Source organism: Carlito syrichta, unplaced genomic scaffold, assembly GCF_000164805.1.
Source record: "Carlito syrichta isolate Samal-C Ts95f unplaced genomic scaffold, Tarsius_syrichta-2.0.1 Scaffold98732, whole genome shotgun sequence".
Taxonomy (NCBI): Eukaryota; Metazoa; Chordata; class Mammalia; order Primates; family Tarsiidae; genus Carlito; species Carlito syrichta.
The window spans coordinates 3,117-23,072 of NW_007042828.1; the positions used below are offsets into that span (position 1 = coordinate 3,117).

The window sequence follows — 19,956 nt, forward strand, 5'->3', positions numbered from 1 at the left end:
AAGTTTATCCTGAGCTCAGGTGAAAGTTCTCTCTTTTCTCCCGTGATGTGTCCACACACACAGCTCAGTCACGAGGTAGAGATTTCCAAAGTACTCATTTGAAAAATGATTTTATATCCTCCTAGAAATAAGTGTTCAGTCCTGCTTATACTCATCACTGTTAAATATTTAGTCTTGGTTCAGGTATTTTACAGTCTTTTTTTAAAAAAGAAATGACAGTTATGATTTTTAAAGCATAGTTTTCTGGGGAGAAAAATATATTAAAATAATAGTAATTGTCACACTTAATGGGATTATTAAATTAATAACATAGCTACAATATCTTTTACCAATGTCTTTTTTAGACCAGATCATATATCTGTTATATGGTAAATCATATAAAAGAAATATGTTAAGCAGTTGGATTAAATGGGAAATCAAAGTTAGAGTGGTTCTTTTTGGAGGAAAGTATGCATATACTTGAGCTTGAACTTCCTCACCCTAGAGAAAAAAAGGTAGAATATTTGTAAGGATAATATTTTACGTTTAAGACTTGAATTTTATTAATCTTATTATGTTAGCATTCCTATCAAATAAATACCCACCATTTAAAAAGGAACAGGTGTGCTGCTTCCAAGTAAATACACACAATTGAGGCCATTAGCTCTTTGTTCAACTGAATCATAAAAGGAATGGAACCTAATGAAAGCCTTTCACCTTTCTTTCACAGTGTGGGAATGAAATTGTGAGGACACATGCAACTGCTGGACTTCACTGTGTTTGTGAAAGTGTTTTCACTATTCTTTTTAATGTGATGATTTAAAAAATAATGATTGCTATTCTAAAAAGATGTAATTTGCCATGTGGACTATGCACTTGGATACTGTCCTAAAATTAGAAAATAAAAGAGAATAAGCAGGAAGATGTTGATCATGTTTTCCCTTGATTGTTCTCCACACGTTGGCCTTAGGGTATCAGACACTAAAACAGAGACCAGTGACTGACACCAGAGCACCTGCTTCAGTGGCAGACACGCTGCTGAGAACCTGTTTCTTCATCTGTAAATTACAGATACTTGTCCTGACTACAAAGAAATTATCATAGAAAATACCAGATCAATGCTTTCATGTGAACATGAATGTGGTCATGTTCAAGGGCAGGAAACCAATGAGGCCCCTAGTTGATGGGACTGTAATATCATCAGAATTACTCAGCTCTGTGAAAGAAGCACAGCTCTGACGTGGAGTTCATTTCATAATGATAAGCTCTACATTCCTAAAACCTCTGATGAGAAAATGAAGACAACAAGAGTTTTCATGGAAATATGTCAATTCGGGGGGGTCTTCGGGTTGATCGGGCAGTCTTCATTTTCTGCTTCATAACGTGTCCTTGCTCTTTCAAGTGTCTGCTATCGTAAAACTACAGATGAAGCTGCTCATCAGAAAAATTCAGCCACAGTCATAGCTAAACTTTTGTGGGGTTTCTTTCCCCTCCATTTTTATTTTCAGTTTGTAATGATTTTATTCTACAGTTACAGATTTACATTTAGATAGCTGGCCCCATGTGATTTATGTGCATATTTTTGGAGTGTTTTTTCCCTGTATAACTGTAAATATTGGTGTAGAACACTGCACATATTTGTAGGAGTTACAAAAACACCACAAGCTGAAAAGAGATGATAATCTTCCAAGTTAGATGTTTCATTGAGCCTGTTTTAAAAACTTGTCTTTTATGTTTATTACCTTTTATCAATCAATATTTGTATTTGAAAGGGACATGCTCATTTTTACTAGAGTAAAATTCATTCTATATAATTGGGGTTTGGGTTTTAAATGTCTTTTTTCATAAAAAGAAGATGCATTCCCGCTTTTAGTATATGCTGCTATAAGACCTTACCGCTCCAGTTGTCACAATTAAGTCAAAAGGGAAAGCAAGGGACATGAGAATCCAGGAGCTGCCAAGGTTTGGTGGAGGGAGGGGGGCGGAGCGCGGCGGGGGGGAGTGGCATTGCTCTTTGCCAAAACATTCTTAAAAGGATGTTTTGTTACTCCAAACAGCCTCACCACCACCACACCTGGAGCCTCCACACAGCCTCCGCAGGAAGGGAAGAAGAAACAGGGGTTCTCCCTTCTTTCCACCCCACCCTCCAGCTCATGCCAAGTTACTCTGATGTCCATATTCTCATTGGAACAGCGACATTTCAACATTTCCTGTATCTTTATAGATAGCTGCATCGTTGTCTCTGTGATTCCTGCATCAGGAGCATTGTACTAGAACTCAGCGTCAGTGTCCTAAGAAAACTAGTCTGTACATTTCAAAATAGTTTTCAGTGACTTTTCTCATGGATAATTAATACTATCAAGAATAAAATATTTGGGCAAGAACAGACTTTATGTCTGGTTTTAGATGTCCTACTGTCAGTTGTAGATGTGTCTGTTTTCCCTGAAGGGCTGTGAGGTCTTTGTGAACAGGGACCCTACGTGACTTATTTTTGTTCCCCAGCACACCTAGCACAATGGCTAGCATGCAGCAGGGGTTCAGTAGACATGTGTTGAAGTGAAGTGAACATGTGCTCTTCAGCCATTCTTCAGGCAGTCATAGAAGATGCTTTTGGTTAATGTCAAGGTTCTTTTTTTTTTGCCATTTAAAAATATAAGTGATTATAGATGAGTTAGTTCTCATAAAAACCTAGCTGATTCATATAAATGGCAGAGTGGTAGGGAGTGTTTCACCACTGTTGTGTTCTATACAAGGACTAGTGACTGGTTTTTCTTTTCTCACCACCGCCCCTACTCTGGCTATCAAGACCTCCATAAAGGGGCTATTATCAGTTTCAGGGCCTTGAAAAGGAGGAGCATCCACATGGGACATTTAGCCGTAAGCCTGACAGTCTCAGGGCTGGGGCATGCACCCTTCAGCTAGAAGATTCCCCCCAGTGGCAGTAGCTGTTGATGGACACCCAAGCCCCACACTGATGAGCATTTCTTAATGTTGGTGCTGTTGGCACTTGGGGGAGGCCACGTCTTCCTTGTTTGTGACCATGTAGCACACCCAGTCCCCAGACACTCTACATTAGCAGGTCCCTCACCTCTCCCCTATCATTCTGACAATTACAACCTCCCTGAACGCATTCCTAAAAGCCCACTGAGAAAGTAACTTTGCACTTGACTGAGAACTTTTGCTAGGAAATAGCATAAGTGCAGTTTCCTCTGATGGAAGTAAATGTTCTACGAGTGCTCCAGGCTCTCCAGAGGCCCTGATACTTCTCTCTATGGGTTCTGATAGCCCATGAACACTGACTCTGCATGCCTTCAGTGAGTTCCCATTCCCTGGCACTTGGCCTATTGTCCCCTGTTCCAGATTGAGGGTGGCCAAGAACCATTAAGAGCATGAGGTTTCATCCTACTTGTAAGCTACACACTAGCCTTCTATGTTTTTTTCAATCCTGGCAGACACGGGAGATTCCTGTGTCTGAGACAACCACGTGTGCTACTCATGACATGCAGTGGCATGCTTTTTACATTTACACCAGTTCTCCTCTTCCCCCATGTAATGAGGAGGTCCACATGAATGTGGGTCCAGCGGTATTCAGGGCACAAAGGGACCTGTGCCAAAGTGGAGGAACCCTACTCTCACAATGGGACTGCTAGCAAACATGCCCAACCTTTGTCCCAGAGGGAAATGTGATTTTTATTATACTGGTCAGAAAACAAACTTTCACCCTGCCCCAGAAAGAGACAATATCTCTGTCTCTCAAGGTTGTTTGTTCTGCACACACCTTTGAAAAGATAGCCCAGAAGAAAGTTATCACAAGATTCTTCAAAAATGTGAATGACCCACAGGAAAATAGTCTGCCCTAAAGAGTTGCAGCCCACCCTGGTTCCTTCCCCTGGCAAGGAGAAGGAATGTCATCATCTCTCTGTGCTCTCCTAATTTGATGATCATGGGATAAATTTGATGTTCTGCTTCCTTCAGACTTTCCATTTTATCTAAAATCAGTCTGAAAGTGTTTTCATTACTGGCATAACAACTCTACTTCTTTTCAAGGTCATGTGGATGCCTTTGACTGGGGGTTGGGGGGGAGCCTCTTACAAGGAAGTGGTGAAAGGAAAAACAAAAAGATTGACATTTCAAGATATTTTGCTACATTCCGACCTCTAAAAGAGCTTCATATCATCAAGATGCTCCAGAAAAACTATCCTCCCACCCCTAATTCACTCTCCCTAGATAAATCTGTATCTCCACAACTGTTCTTCCCACATTCCAGATGACCAACAACAAAACAAGCTGGACTATGCCATCTGGGTCCTAGGAGAGTGTCCTCCTTGCCAGGCAACTGTCCCTCCTCACTTTCAATCCCTTCTTCTTTCTTGGGAGAGTGAGGGCTGGAGATTCTTGACTTCCTCTTGGATGCAGTTCCTTATTGCTAGAAACGATTAGAGGAGAACTTCCCTGTTGGTAATTTCTGTGGTAATTACCTTAACACACCCCAGCCAGCTCACCTTCCATAGTTTATACCCAGCTAGACCTGTGGGTCTTTTCTCGCCTAGAGGTAGGGGGCTGACTTCTAGATGTGAGATCATTTTCTCTCACCTGGCAGTCCCATGGTCTCAGGTCCAGGTCCCCATTCTGCTATCCTATGGCTGCTCACCCTCACCTGGACTGTTATAAAGGCTACTGGGTCGTCACCCTCACCTGGACTGTCACAAAGACAGCCCGGTGATAGTTCCCTGTCACTTGTCCCTGACCTTGGCTGCAGAGGGAGCTACATTCCCCAACTGTTGATTCCCTTGCCCAAGTTCCAAAGGCACTTTCCATTCCATCCAGTTCAATTCACAAAGATGTTCTCAGCACACATTTCTAGGCTACAGAGTAAGATTACAAGCATGCATCAGCTAGCTGTTCTTGGGATGTTCATAGCTAACATCTCTAGGATTGGACAAGCAGAGAAATAGTTATAACACAACGTGAAATACAAACCACAGGAGTGTGCAGGAGTTGAAAAATGGCACAGCTGGGGGAACAGCAATCATCATCATTACAAACATGGGATTTGGAGTCAGGGACTAGAGTTGAAATCTCGACTCTACTACTTATTAAGCAGGAGACTTTGGAATTAGGAAAAAGAACATCCACTTCCAAGGTTTATTTTGAGAAATGTATGTAATTTGTATTCATCAGTGGACAGACAGCAGTGTATAGTGACCACATCAAGTGTTCGGTTCTTTCTCAAAATCTGTTAGAAAATATGTAGGCTGGGCACGGCAGCTCACACATGTAATACCAATATTTTGGGAGACTGAGGCAGAAAGACTGCTTGAGCCCAGGAGTTTAAGACCAGCCTGGACAACATAGTGAGACGAGAGAAGAATCTACCAAAAAAAATTAGCCAAGTGTGGTGTTGGGCATAGTCCCAGCTACTCAGGAGGTTGAGGTGGAAGGATCACTTGAATCCTGGAGATGGAGGCTGTAGTGAGCTATGATCCTGCCACTGCACTCCAACCTGGGGGAGAGAATGAGACCATGATTCAAAAAAAAGAAAGAAAAAAAGGAAAGGAAGAAAGCACAGACAGATGGACAGAGGATCAAACCTGCCTTTTTTTTTTCTCTCTCTTATCCAAATTCCTAAGAGGCTTGGGGAGTCACTGCCCGATAAGTACTCACCAGACAGGGTTTTTATTACCCTATATACTAAGGTTTGTTTTTATCCTGATTCTTGCATAACATCACATAACAAATAAAGAAGGAAATAAAAGTATTTTTTGGCCTGTAAAGCCATCTATTGTGGACTCCCAGACTCCAGGAATCTTGTGAAACACTTATCGTCTCTGAAGTCTGCCACATATAGGACTTCATCAATATATCGGCAAACCTGAAGTTTTCCACCACTTTATCTCAGCAAAACACCTCCACTACTGATTTCCAAAATTCCTTAAATAGGAACGACAAATTACCAGCTAAGAAATCTTTGAATTCGATACGGTCAAACCAATGAAAATATCACCTATATTGATTTACGGTTTCCTGTAACTTCTGCCTTCTAAGATATATATATAACCAAGCCACCATTCAACCACAGTGGGCACACATTCTCAGGACCTCCTGAAGATGAGTGTTGCCAAACGTAAGACCCCAAGTTTGTTTCAGAATAAACCACCATAAAGTATTTCAGAGTTTAGCATCTTTTCATCAACAGAACACATGGGCATAAGAGACGGCCCAGGAGGTGCAACAGGCCCAAGCAAGCAGGACTGGGGAGGGGAGCGTGGACTCCTACGAAAGGGGCTGAAGGTGGACTCGGGCAGGATTCAGAGCATAAAATGGGACTCAGTTTGCTCACCGGGGCAGGATGGGGAGAGACACACATAGGAGAGCAAAGGGAGAAATTAAGGAAAACAATCGCCACAGCAAAGACAAGCAAATGTAAAGGATCTTCAGAGAAGAACATGGATTGGGAGGGTGAAAAACATCTTTGAGAGGAGTTGTGGGGAATTATCTAAAGAAATTCTCCTTAAAGCCTAGATTTTTCAACGCCAAATCTTCTCAAGCAGGAGGGGACGGGACGAGTCAAGTACCCCGTTTACGCCGGAAGTGCCCGCCTGGCCAACCGGAACTCAAGCGATGCGTCTGGAGCGGCGCGAGCCCGGCGGCTTTTCCGGTAGGACGCCGGTCCCATCTCTCGGCTGCTCGGGCTCGTGGCCCTTCCGGCTCGTGGCTTTTCCGTCTCCCGGTCCCGATTCCTGGGGCTGTGTGGGTCCTTCAGACATGTCAGGGTTCAGCCCGGAGCTCATCGACTATCTGGAGGGGAAGATCTCCTTTGAGGAGTTCGAGAGACGGAGAGAGGAGAGGAAAACCCGCGAGAAGAAAGTGAGGCTCTCTGGGACCAGTGCCCCTTCCGTCGCCCTCGCGAGCTGGGATGTTGGGCCCAGGCGGCCCCTTTTACTTGGCGGAGACCCCAGGCTCGCCCCACCCGCGCCGGGCGGCTTAGCATGGTTCCCCCGAGGAACTTCTGTCGTTAAGCGGTCCCTAACTCGTCTCCTTTTTCCTAATTCTAAGTTTGCATCGGGAGTGGCTGGACGCTGGTAAAGTGGAAGTAGGGAGAGGCGTTTGGGACCCCAGTGTCGGGGTCAGGTCTTAGCGTTGCGCTGCGTGTTTTGTGACCTGTGTGGGCAACTCACCTCTTCTTTGGACCCCAGTTTATTTCAACCCTGCGGGGATTGAGCTCCTGTTTTTTGAGGAGTCTCCAGTGGTGTCATTTAATATTCCATAACAAAAGTAAATCTAATTGATAACATGACACTCTTCATGCGTACCTATATTTTCATACTGAGGAAGAAATATCTGCATTTTCCACATATTCTCACTTACTTGAAGTCCAAGGGAAAGTAAAAATAATTCAACCTTTTGGAGTTAGCTGGCAGATTCTTTCCTAATGCATTCGACTTTGTAGGGCCCCATCTTTTTATTTAAAGTGTTAGGATACAACATGCAGATTAGTGAAATCATTAAGATATATATATATATATATATATATATATATATTTTTTTTTTTTTTTTTTTTTTTTTTTTTACAAACGACCAATTGAGATGGAAGGTTAAGATCTAAGTACTGTAAAATGTTTTGGCAATATTCAAATTTAGATTCCACAAAATATGTATGTGTGCAGAAGTTTTCTATAAATAGAAAATGAGGTAAACATCCTATTGTATTATTTGCCCACCCACCATCACAGAATGACTGAGTGGCAAAGCTAGGACTAGAGACATAGACTCTGACTGGGGAGAGCTAAATCTGCGTTACTCTATGGACTCATTAATTAATTTTCAATCACAGAGTCTTCAGGAAAAAGGAAAGTTATCAGCTGAAGAAAATCTAGATGACTCTGAAGTTCCATCATCATCAGGAATTGACTCTACCAAATCCCAAGACAAAGATGCCAATGAAGGTATGTTGGGATTATTTGCTGCTTGCATTGGATGTTAAGAGTATGTAAGAAAAGTAACTTAGTGAAAACATTTTTTTCATTGCACTGATATTCATTAATGCTCCTGGTTTATCAGTATTGTAATCCTGGTATATAGTAGGTGTTCAATTAAATAACAATAATGATATTTAATAACTCAGCAAATAATGGAAAAGTGTTTCAAATTGACATCAGTATTTGTTTGGGAACCTTTTTAGAGTCATTGTTTTTTAAATTGGCCCTCTTACCTGGTGACTAATTAGTTCCAGATGATACTTCCAACCTTTCCATTAATCGTGGCTTCCAAACCACTGCTTTGGTGATAGGGAGGTAAGACAGAAATGCTGGTGTGAAGGTCAGTTGACTCCCCAGATGGGCCCTCACACATAGCATAGGTATCTAGGATTCAGTCCTCAGTTTTGCATGTATGCTATTAAACTTGATTAGTGCACCCAGACTAATTAAACTCATCATAGTGTAATGATGGACTAGCATGCAAATTTATTAATTTTTCTGTGATTGATACCCCTTTCTGGTGATCAGAATGCTGATAATAGCTCAGATTATCCTTTACTACCCATGTCAATTTACCTGAGATGCCAAAATGCCAAGTAAAATGTAGCTTTGTGAACAGGATCTGACTGAGACCCAAACTAAGCTATCTAGTTCTGGGGATTATAAATAGGGGCTAGCTTTTTCCCATTAAACAAATAAGCCTTTACACAGAGAACACACATTCATAGGATGGGCAAAAAAAAAGCTTTATTCCTACCTCCTTGGACCAAGAGGGGAAGAACAGGAAGAAAGTTTCTTACTTTGGCTGGTGAGTGGGGTGGGAAAGGGAGCTGGAGTTGTTCTGACACCTGTGGGTCTTTATCTGCTCAGGGGAGGAGCTGCTCTTCTGTCATCTTTTTTTTCTAAGTTCGACTGTAGCAGCAGGCACATGTTTATCCATCAGCTTTGGGGTTTGAAGTATTTTGCATAAGTGAATAAGCTTGAGGTTTTCTGAACACAAATATATGTATTTATATTTATATATTACATATATTTTTAATTTTAACTTTTTTGAGGAACTTTTCTAAAGTTTACTTTTCTAAAGTCTGTTTTCTGTTGCTTATAGCAGAATACCTGAAACTGGGTAATTTATAAGGAAAAGGAATTTATTTCTGACAGTTATGGAGGCTAAGGTTGAGGGACCACATCTGGTGAGGGCCTTCTGGCTGGTGGAGACTGCAGAGTCCTGAGGTGGCACAGGGCATCTCGTGATGAGAGGTCTGAGTGTGCTAACTCAGGTCACTCTTCCTCTTCTTGTAAAGCCAACTGCCCCACTCCTGTGATTAATCCATTACCCATAAATGGATTAATTCATGCATGAGGTCAGAGCCCCACCTCTCAATACTGTCACCTTGGGGATTAAGTTTAAATATGCATTTTGGGCCTCTTCCTGGGTGGCTGCGGCGGTGGCTGCAGCAGTGACAGCAGCAGCGACAGCAGCGGCTGCGCCGGACCGCGGCGGCCGCTGCTGTAGCACGGCCCGCACCATGGCCACCTCCGCCACCTCCTCGGAGCACTTTGAGAAGCTGCATGAGATCTTCTGCGGCCTCCATGAAGACTTGCAAGGGATGCCCGAGCGGCTGCTGGAGATGGCAGGGACCGAAGAGAAGAAGTTGATCCGAGATTTTGATGAAAAGCAACAGGAAGCAAATGAAATGCTGGCAGATGGAAGAGGAACTGCGTTATGCACCCCTCTCTTTCCGTAACCCCATGATGTCTAAACTTAGAAACTACCAGAAGGACCATGCCAAACTCCATCAGGAGGTGAGAAGCACACCTTTGACAGCCACACCTGGGGGCCAAGGAGACATGAAATATGGCTCGTATGCTGTAGAGAATGAGCATATGAATCAGCTGCAGTCTCAAAGGGCGCTGCTTCTGCAAGGCACGGAAAGCCTGAACCGAGCCACCCAAAGTATTGAGCGCTCTCATCGGATTGCCACAGAGACTGACCAGATTGGCTCAGAAGTCATAGAAGAGCTGCGAGAACAGCGAGACCAGTTGGAACGTACCAAGAGTAGACTGGTAAATACAAATGAAAACTTGAGCAAAAGTCGAAAGATTCTCCGTTCAATGTCCAGAAAAGTGACAGCCAACAAGCTGCTACTTTCCATCATCATCTTGCTGGAGCTAGCCATCTTGGGAGGACTGGTTTACTGCAAATTCTTTCACAAGCATTGACTTCCCAAAGGGAAGGGTTTGTGAACCAGCACTTTGGCCCTGTGAATGCATAGTATTAAGGATGTGGATGGAAGAAACCTGTTGCTGCTGTGGGCTGACAGTGCCAGGATGGACTGTGTAGCCAGACTGTGGGAGGAGGGGGGAAAGGTGGAAAGCCATTTAAATGTGAAGGAACAGCAACAAGACCAGTGTGATATACCAAGGTAATAAATGCTGCTTATGACTTCTTGAAAAATAAATAAATAAATAAATATGCATTTTGGAGGGGACAAATATTCAAGCCATAGCAATGTTTGCCTTGTTTAACAGAACATTGGCTTCCGAACTTAACCTTCTCTTGATCATTCGAGGTCATCATTATGAACATACAAAAGTCATTGTATTGTAGGGCCATCCTAAGATACAAATGAACTATGTCATGTTGTTTTGTTCCTGAAATAATAGTGCTATTTACTACTAATAGTAGCACTCAGTAATTTATTCAAGGTTGCATAGCTAATGGCAGATGGAGATAAAGTTTGAAGCCAGGCAGTTTGACTCTAGAGCCCTCTAATTTGGCTTCTGTGCTATGCCAGTGGGGTTCTGTCCCACCATGCTTGTTTAGTTCTTGGGTCTGTGTCTTGTTTATGTTTCTTCTCTCTGTTTAATTATTATTGCATGTGCTTCTGATTTTCCAGTTAATTTTACCTATAAAGCTGGGTGAGGCCTACAGAATGTCAGCCATTCCTCCAGAGCAAAGTACATAGCTTTTGGGACAGGTTTGTTCAGGTTGTTTTGGGGGGTGTTAATTTGCTATTTTTCACTTTCAAGTTTGCCATTACATTATACTCCAGAAAATACTGTTTTCCCTCTTAAACACTGAGAGTTCATAACTTTTTTTTCCCTTTGCAACCTTAATGTCTCTTTTTTCAGGAGAAACGTCAGATGGAGTGAGTAAGTCTGTTCACAAGGTCTTTGCTTCCATGCTGGGAGAGAATGAAGATGATGAGGAGGAAGAGGAAGAAGAGGAGGAGGAAGAAGAAACACCTGAGCAACCCACTGCTGGCGATGTATTTGTATTGGAGATGGTTCTCAATCGAGAAACCAAGAAAATGATGAAAGTAAATTCTTACTTATTTTGATATTTATTATAAGCAATGTAAGAAAATGTCAAACTGATGGAAAAAATCTGTCTTTAAATTATACCTGGGAAAAAACTATAAGAAAGGAAGTACTAAGAGACAACTACTGTCATTTAAGTTTCCTTTTGAGATAATTTTTAAGTAAAAACTTAATTATTGCTATGTTAAAATAAACTGTAGTTTTGCTACTAAAAGGTCCATACTATAACCCTATGTTTTTTTAACCAAGTTAGTTCTGAGTAGATAATTTGAAAGAAGGAGGATCTCTAGTAAATTATATCATAACAAGTCTCCTGGTGTATAAGTCCATTTTGTAGCATTTTGTTCCACCTTTGTTGTTATTCTGAGTAGTAATTTAGTGATTCCTGACCACTTTGGTTTTTGATTTCTTTGTATATTTTACTGAACTTTGAACTTTACACTGTAGGAAGTTTTTGTTTTTAGACTTTCTGAGATGCTTCTCTTTGGAGAGTATCATAGGATAATTCTATTCTTTCCTGCAAGTGAACTTTAGACTTTGATGTTAAATAATCTGTTAGGCTTGCAGCCTTTTGGTTCTGAGTTTAGAACATTGAAAAGTTTTAAAGGAAAATTTTAGTTTTATTATGTTCTATATTTATTAATATGATTGGAATTGAAATCCCCAACTTTACTGTATTTTAATCTAAACCTTTTTTCTCGCAACAGGAGAAAAGACCTCGCAGTAAACTCCCCAGAGCTCTGAGAGGTCTCATGGGTGAAGCCAACATCCGCTTTGCTCGAGGGGAGCGTGAAGAGGCGATTCTGATGTGCATGGAGATCATCAGACAAGGTGTTTCCTGCGGGGACTTGATTGATCACAGCAGTCTAGTAGTCTGACTTAAAATAGTTGGAGGAGGACGTCACTATTCTATTAGGAAAACATTTTCAGAGGATTGGGGATACTTATTTGTGATAAGTTATCTCTGCTTTTCACAAGAAATTGGAAACCACAGAACATGATTCAATGAAATATCATTAATATTTACTGAATTTTTACAGGGTTCTTTTTTTGTTTTTATTTGGTTTTTAATGTTTCATTTTGTGGTTTTAGAAGTTTGTTAGTCTTTTTAAAAAATACGTTAAACACCTTATGCTAAAACCACTTGAACATTCTTTTTTCCATTTTTCAGATTATGCAGTGCTGGATTATTTTAATCTATTTTTGGTAAAAGACAATTTAAACTTGTCATCTTCCAATTAAACAATATTTCCTAGGTGTATTAAAGGACATACTCAGAATTTTTTTTTTTTTTTTTTGCTACTAATTACTTACATTATTATTTTGCTTCCCTGTTGTGTTGTCAAATAATGCCCTGCAGAGTGGGTTGGGTAGTTGTAATATAGTGAACTTTTAGTTTATCGTTTCAGTATTTTGGCATTTCTCTTTAGTTAGACTAGGGTCATTTCTTATAATTTCCTGGATTATTTATTTGGGTAATTTGAGGCTACTGCTTTTACTTTTTAACTCCTTTAGAAATAAGATTAAGCAAACTTTTTTTTTCAGTATATTTCATTAGGTTTCTACTTTCCAGTATTATCTGTTTCTTTATTTCCATTTATAATTTTTTTTGACAAAAAATTTTGACTTTAATAGCTCATAATCTTTGAATTTTGTTTCAGAAGCAGTATTTGAGAAATGTAGATTTACCAGTATTCTGGGACTAGGCGCTGCTTACTACCATCTCTCCATTCGTACTGCGCTCCCTGGGATGGGAAACAGACCAGGAAGACTCACCCACTGATGTGACTGGTGCTCACCAGGATGACTTTGCTGAGCTGTTAGCCATGTTTAGCCTTAGTGAGGGGGATTTTCTTTTGTTTGTTTTTTTTTTTTTTGAGTCAGAGTGACTCACTGTCACCCAGACTGGAGTGCTGTGGCACGCTCCCGACCACCGCAGCCTCGACTTTCTGGGCTCTGGTGATCCTTCCGCCTCAGCCTTCCAAGCAGCTGGAACTTCAGGCACGCGCCACCATGCCCGGCTAATTTTTTTGATTTATAGTAGAGATGATGTCTCGCCAGGTTGCCCAGGCGGGTCTCGAACCTGCAGGCTCAGGCAATTCACTCACCTCGGTCTCCCAAAGCGTGGGATTACAGGCTGAGCCCCCGAGCCCGGCCTGTGAGGGGGATTTTCATGAAGGGAGTGCAGTGGAAAGTAAGATCATGGCATTATACTTTAACATTTTAAAAATGTATGAAAATAAAGCATATATAATCCTGTGTTTATTTTCACTTGCATTAAGCAGTTTGTATATTTCTGCTAGAGTGATTGGAGGTGTTTAGGTATTAAAAGACACACAGTTTGAACCATGGGGTTGACATCCACTCAAGCCTCTTCCCTCAGCCAATGGAATTTATCTGTTTAATCCGTTGTAGCTCCTCTGGCCTATGAGCCATTCTCTACTCTTGCCATGATATATGAAGACCAAGGTGACATGGAGAAGTCATTGCAGTTTGAGTTGATTGCTGCACATTTAAATCCCAGTGACACCGAAGAATGGGTTAGACTGGCAGAAATGTCTCTGGAACAGGACAATATTAAACAGGCTATTTTTTGCTATACAAAAGGTAATTAAAATATTTTTTCTCACTTGATAAGATGTTACCTAATAGATTTTTTGACAATTGTACTTGCTATTCTGGCTTGTGATATTGGCTGAAATGCATTTGTTTCTTGTGCTTTTATACCAGAAGGTAGTATCTGGGGTCACTGAGTTCTCATGTTGTTTGTTAGTGACTTTATTAATACTGTGAGGTAATGCAACACAAAGTTTTTGGATGAACAGCACCTTCAGTTTCCCCTGAGGTCAGTATTGAGGGTTCATGTCAGGCCAGAGTGGCCAAATAAAGATCAGTATGGAGATTCAGCTTCTGTTTGGTCTTAGATTAAACCTCATCGAGGGTTGCTGTGATGACAAGTTTGTTCCAGCATATCTCCTTTAGTTCCATTGAAGGACTGGTCTAAAGTGCTTACTGCATGTCCTGAGGAGATGGGGGGGTCACACCCAGGCATCATGCACCCCTTTTTGTGGCAGATATGTAACTTGTGTTTTTGTCTGTTTAGCTCTTAAATACGAGCCTACTAATGTCCGTTACCTGTGGGAGCGGTCGAGCCTTTATGAGCAGATGGGTGATCATAAGATGGCCATGGATGGTTACAGACGCATCTTAAACCTCCTGTCTCCATCTGATGGAGAGCGTTTCATGCAACTGGCTCGTGATATGGCAAAGTAAGTTGGAGGGAAGTATGTCCAGATGTGGCTCCTCGTCATCTAATTTGCAAATTAGAGCATGTATTTGAAATAGAACATCCTTTTCATTGAAGTTCAGGAAATGTTTTGCCTAATTTTCTGACCTTTTCTGTTTCCAAGTCAACTATAATCACTCAGAAAATCTTATATAGAAGATTACGTTTCTGTTGCTTAGGAGCTTAAACATGGGGCATGCTCTGAAAGGGTGACTAGGTTCCCAGATTCCCATCACTTAGCTGAAATTGTGTATATTTGCAATAATTTTAAAATTTATTTTTATTGTAGATGTGACTGTGAAATGTTTGTGACATGGGATATTCTATAATCATTCTCTTGAGCCAGTACTAGAGTAAGATTTTAAGATTAAGAATTTCTTCTTATAGCTGGCACACATTACTGACTATATGTAACTTAATCTAAAACATGCCCTCCTGCATTTACTTCTCTGATATTCTGTGTAACAAAACAAAGCAGGAGGCATTTTGCTGCCTATGCTTTCTGCCTAGGGATGTCTGTCATGTAGTGTTTGAGCCTGGGATAACCATCTTACTCTGGGCATGTTAGGGTTAACCTGACTAACTCCATGGCCTTTATAATGATGATGCTTAGCTGTGAGATCAATCCCTGCCCTTCCAAGGGTATGTAGGACTACTGTCAAGCATTTTTGGGAAATCTATTGAGGCAGGGCAACTCTAAGTTGATTCCTAGTAGTACTGTACACTGAGGGTCTTGGCGGTTACTGGCTGTCAGATCTTCAGCTGTTGCAGTGGTTAGTCCAGTAGGCTTCTGCTTTATGAACTGCAAGTGGCCTATGAGAGTAAACTGGTTTTCTACTTGATTATCTGCAGTATTTCTATTGGGGCAGCATGGTGGTAGTCAGTTCTGCCTTTGCTATGGAGGTCTGTCCTGCATGGAATTCTGTCTCTGTGACTTCTGTGGATCGGGCTTTCCCTGTGCACCCTGCTTTCCCTCCAGAAAGGTTTATCAGGTACATCTCATGCACTAGGTATGTACACGGAACCAGTTTCCAGGCCTGAGCATGTTTTAAAGTCCCCTGCATTTGTGGTACTCTTGTCCAATGGGGGAGAGAGTAAACAAGCCTGTTAGATCAGGGGTGTCAGGTATTGGCAAGTGGTGGGAAGAAGGGGAGGAGTCTTGGGCATGGGGCCTGTGATTTCAGGAAAGAGTGATGAGGGAAGGACTATTACCATGCTGTTGTCATGCTGAATGAGGGAGATGCAGGAATGAATGTTCAGGGCAGAGTCTCATAAAGGGAGTATCAAGTGCAGAGTGTCTTCAGGGAACACTGGAAGCTGAAGGGTTAAGAGGCGTAGAGCAGGGAGGTGTTGGGAATCCATCAGGGGCCTTTGCAGACTGTTGTCAGGGCTTTTGCCTTTATCCTGAATGAGTTTGGAAGTTACTGGAGGATCTGAGTAGAAAAGTGACATGGTCTGGCATAAAGTTTAAGTGTGTCAATTCTGGCTACTCTTGAGAATAGGTTGAACAGAGGGAGGAGCAGACGTAGGGGGCCTGCTTAGGAGGTCCCTGCAGGATACACAAATAGTGGTGACTGGACAGGGTGGACACAGCAGGAGATGGGGGAGGTATTCAATTCTGAGTATGCTTTGAAGGCTGAACTCCCAAGATCTTATGTTGGATAGGAGTTGTAGGGGGGGGCGCAGAGAGGGAGAGAGAGGGAGGGGAAAGGGAGGGTTCTGGGGCCTGAACCCTGGGTACTTTGGCATTTGGAAGTCAGGGAGAAGAGGAAGAGGCATCGGTGGGACTTGCAAGAAATGGCTGTGAGGTAGGAGGAACTGGGAGTATATGATGGTGAGAGAGCTGAGGATATGTGCAAGGGACTATTAATAACGCTGGCCCACAGAGCAGGAAGAGCAAGGGTGGAAGGGTGCAGGGGACTTAAGAGGGGGCATCCAGGACCTATTCTCTGTGGATCATGGAAGTAGAAGAGTTGTTGGGTTGTATGACAGCAGAATGAGCTGGAATGGTGGGTGGTGGTATTGGGAGAATAAGATGCTTGATGTTGTGACATTGTTAATGCTGACATGGCATATTTTTCTCTGGATCAATCCTGACTGATTTTAAAGAAGAAAGTATGTTTTCCTCCCAAATTTTAAGAAAATGAATGTCACAGTTTGTTGTTAGAGAGTCTAAGCAAGAAGATGAGTTTATCAGTAGAATTAGTTAAGTATTCATCCATTCTGCTGCTCACTTTTTTCAGGAGTTACTATGAAGCCAATGATGTTACTTCAGCTATTAACATAATTGATGAAGCATTCTCGAAACACCAGGGCCTGGTCTCCATGGAGGACGTCAACATCGCAGCTGAGCTCTATATTTCCAACAAGCAGTACGACAAGGCATTGGAGGTGAGGATGCTTGAGTATCTCTGTTAGGTTCTGAATGTGCTTCCGCATTCTAGACATTTTCACAAATTGGCAGTTCCTCATTTTAGTTGCATATTAAATGATGTGTATATTTAAAGTCTATATAGAAAACAGGTGACTTCTAGATTCTGTACAATTCTGTCTGAAATATAAATGTAGCTACATATGACAATATAAAAGATGTCACCATTATCGCAGGTGCCAAATATATCAGCACACAGGTTAGCAGGACTCAACAGTCAAGCAAGTGGCTGACTTAGTCCTTAAGCTGCCAGGGAAAGTAGGTTGGTTCACTGCAGAGGAATTGTGTATGTTTAGTTAGCCTTAGTTAACATGATACAGAAATGTAAATGTGTCACAGGATTTCTAATATTATTTATTATTTTTTTGAGTCAGAGTCTCACTGTCATCCAGGCTACAGTGCATTGGCACCATCATGGCTCACCACAGCCTCAACTTCTTGGGCTCAAGTGATCCTCCTGCCTCAGCCGTTGTGTAACTGGGACTACAGGCGTATACCACCACACCTGGCTAATTTAAAAAATTATTTTGTAGAGACAAAGTCTTGCTGTGTTGGCCATGCTTGTCTTGCTCAAGCAGTCCTCTCACCTCAGCCTCCAAAGTGCTGGGATTACAGGAGTGAGCCACTATGCTTGGTGATTTCTTACATTAAAAAGACACCGTTCCTCTTTATAATCCATTTTCATATTGTTGGGATTGAGTTAACTGTACAAAGTCTTGTGTTATGAAAAGGTTTTTCATACATAGCTATTGTATTTCTTTACTTTTTTTCCCATTCTTTAGGTAATTACAGATTTTTCTGGAATTGTGCTGGAAAAAAAGACTTCAGAAGACAGCACTTCAGAAGAGAATAAAGGTTGTAGTTTGCATAGAAAAGTGTATCTAATGCTCTCTTGCTCATAATGATATTTTATGGGGAAATTTATTTCATAATATGGTGAGTTGATAGTTAATGTTCTCGTAACAAGTTTTCTCAAGAAGCATTTTTTTCCTCAGAGAGATTTCTTATCTTGTGATTATTGACTTATAAGTAATCTTTTAAGTCATTTGTCTTGAGTCCTGTTTATTTCTCAGCATGTCCATTTGAATGTGGCATTTTTCACTTATACAAGTTTCTTTTCATTATTCTTACAGGAAAAAATAATTACTGAACAGCTTAACAGAAACCTTTAGATCTAAAGCAGTTGACCTTTCAAATGGGACTTAAATGTTCTCATTTTAAAAATTCTACTTCTAACTTAAGCGTTCATAAATAAAATAGAAACTAATATGATGACTCTACATTGTTTGGAGACTCAAAATATATAATTGGAGGTCTGGTTAGAGAGCCACCAGAGGTGTGCCTTGCAGAATCACTTTCAGCTCTTTCCTTGTCTTGGTTCTTTTATCCTGTTGAAATACTAACATGCAGGACTCCAGCTGAGATTGTCACAGAACTGATCTTCTTCATGGACAAAGCTCTGTTCTTATAAGATAACTCCTGGTAGTACCTTCTGCCCCTGCCTGTGAGTATCTGATGGAGCCTGAGGAAGGGGCAAGTAAATTGGTGTCAAGGACGTCTGCTTCAGAATGCTCCTTCCCTGGCCTATCATGACACCTAAAAACCCCATCATTATGTCATCCTTTGGGCTAAGGTATAATTCTCCAAAAACAAAAACTCTTATTTAAAATGTGATCCACCCTAATGGTGACATAAACTGATTTGTGCTGATTCCTAGAGAGCACTGTCCAAGGTGGGATGTGGAATGGAGAACTGTGTAAAGTTGCTGGGAGGGAACCCCATTCAGGAAGTTTCTTAGGAGGGACTGCTGGAAGGGTGTGCAGATGAGTGTGACACTCCTGCTCCGAGGAAGTACAGGGGAAGAGGCTCCAAGTATCATAGGAGGAATGACGGGATGATTTCTGTAGTAAAGCTGACGTTATGGGAATATGGAGGAGGCCATACCTGAAGAGTGAGAGGATGTGAATAGAGGTCCGGTTTCAGCAGACACCTATGGGAGCATATCAAAGGGATGGAGTCTCAGGTGTGGGAGCATGTCACAGGGGTAGTGTCGCAGGTGTGGGAGCATGTCACAGGAATGGAGCTGCAGCTGTGGGAGTGTTGCTTGGTGAGAGCAGGATCAGATCTGAGGCTTTGGTTGGGGCATTTGAGTTGCCAGGGTGGTGTGAATACGTGGAATAAAGAGTGGGAATTGTGAAGTGGTGTGAAAGCATGGATTAGGGTATTGAAGGCCTCTGCTGGTTTTGGTACTTTTCTTGAGTCTTGGAGAACCAAGGCCCAATTAAGTTAGTATTTTACAGTCATAATTCCTGTTTAAGATTTTTCTCTAAATAATTATATTTGTGTTGAAAGTGACAGTTGTCCTTTGTTTTGAAAAGTATTAAAAAATACAGAGTTCTGTTCAAGTGTTAATTATAGATATAATCAATCATCTTATCATTTAATATATTTTATTGTGTTTCTTTCATTGATTCTGTTTCCTCTCCTCCCTTCGTCCTCCCTCCCTCCCCCCTTCCTGTATATCTGAAATCAGCTAACATCTTAACATGTTTCAGTGACAGGCTAGCATTTAAGCAGTGGCGTTTTTCTGTTTTAGTATGTAAAATAATGATGCATCTGAAATCTGTGGCACCTTAGAGTTGATGGAATAACTTTAAGGAAAATATATCCAGAAGACTAGGAGATTAGAAGATTAAAAGCAATCCAAAGTTAGCTAAGGTAGCTTTTTAAATATACTTTTTCTTTTGCGTTGGAGTCTCACTCATTCAGGCTGGAGTGCAGTGGCATGCTCATGGCCACCCCAGCATCAACCTGCTGGGCTCTGACCATCCTTCTGTCTCAGCATTCCAAGTAGCCTGACCTACAGAGGCGTGCTACCACGGCTGGCTAATTTTTGATTTATTGTAGAGATGTGGTCTTGCCAAGTTGCCCAGGCTGATCTCAAACCCTCTGGCTCAGAC

At 41.5% G+C, this 19,956-nt stretch overlaps 1 protein-coding gene and 1 pseudogene across 3 annotated transcripts in view; both read left to right on the forward strand.

The window, feature by feature from the left end:
- The first annotated feature begins 6,694 nt into the window (after positions 1-6,694).
- The window catches only part of GTF3C3 (general transcription factor IIIC subunit 3), a 32,442-nt gene continuing 19,180 nt past the window's right edge, over positions 6,695-19,956 (forward strand). For both annotated transcript variants that reach the window (XM_008063471.1, XM_008063477.1), the window contains exons 1-8: positions 6,695-6,846; positions 7,814-7,925; positions 11,091-11,278; positions 11,987-12,110; positions 13,695-13,886; positions 14,383-14,548; positions 16,809-16,956; positions 17,779-17,851. In XM_008063471.1, the coding sequence (XP_008061662.1) occupies positions 6,745-6,846; positions 7,814-7,925; positions 11,091-11,278; positions 11,987-12,110; positions 13,695-13,886; positions 14,383-14,548; positions 16,809-16,956; positions 17,779-17,851 (1,105 nt within the window). In that variant the 5' untranslated portion in view covers positions 6,695-6,744. The remainder of the gene's footprint in view (positions 6,847-7,813; positions 7,926-11,090; positions 11,279-11,986; positions 12,111-13,694; positions 13,887-14,382; positions 14,549-16,808; positions 16,957-17,778; positions 17,852-19,956) is intronic.
- Positions 9,485-10,413, forward strand: LOC103265802 (annotated as a pseudogene). The gene has a single exon (XR_504658.2). The product of XR_504658.2 is annotated as a vesicle transport through interaction with t-SNAREs homolog 1B pseudogene (transcript).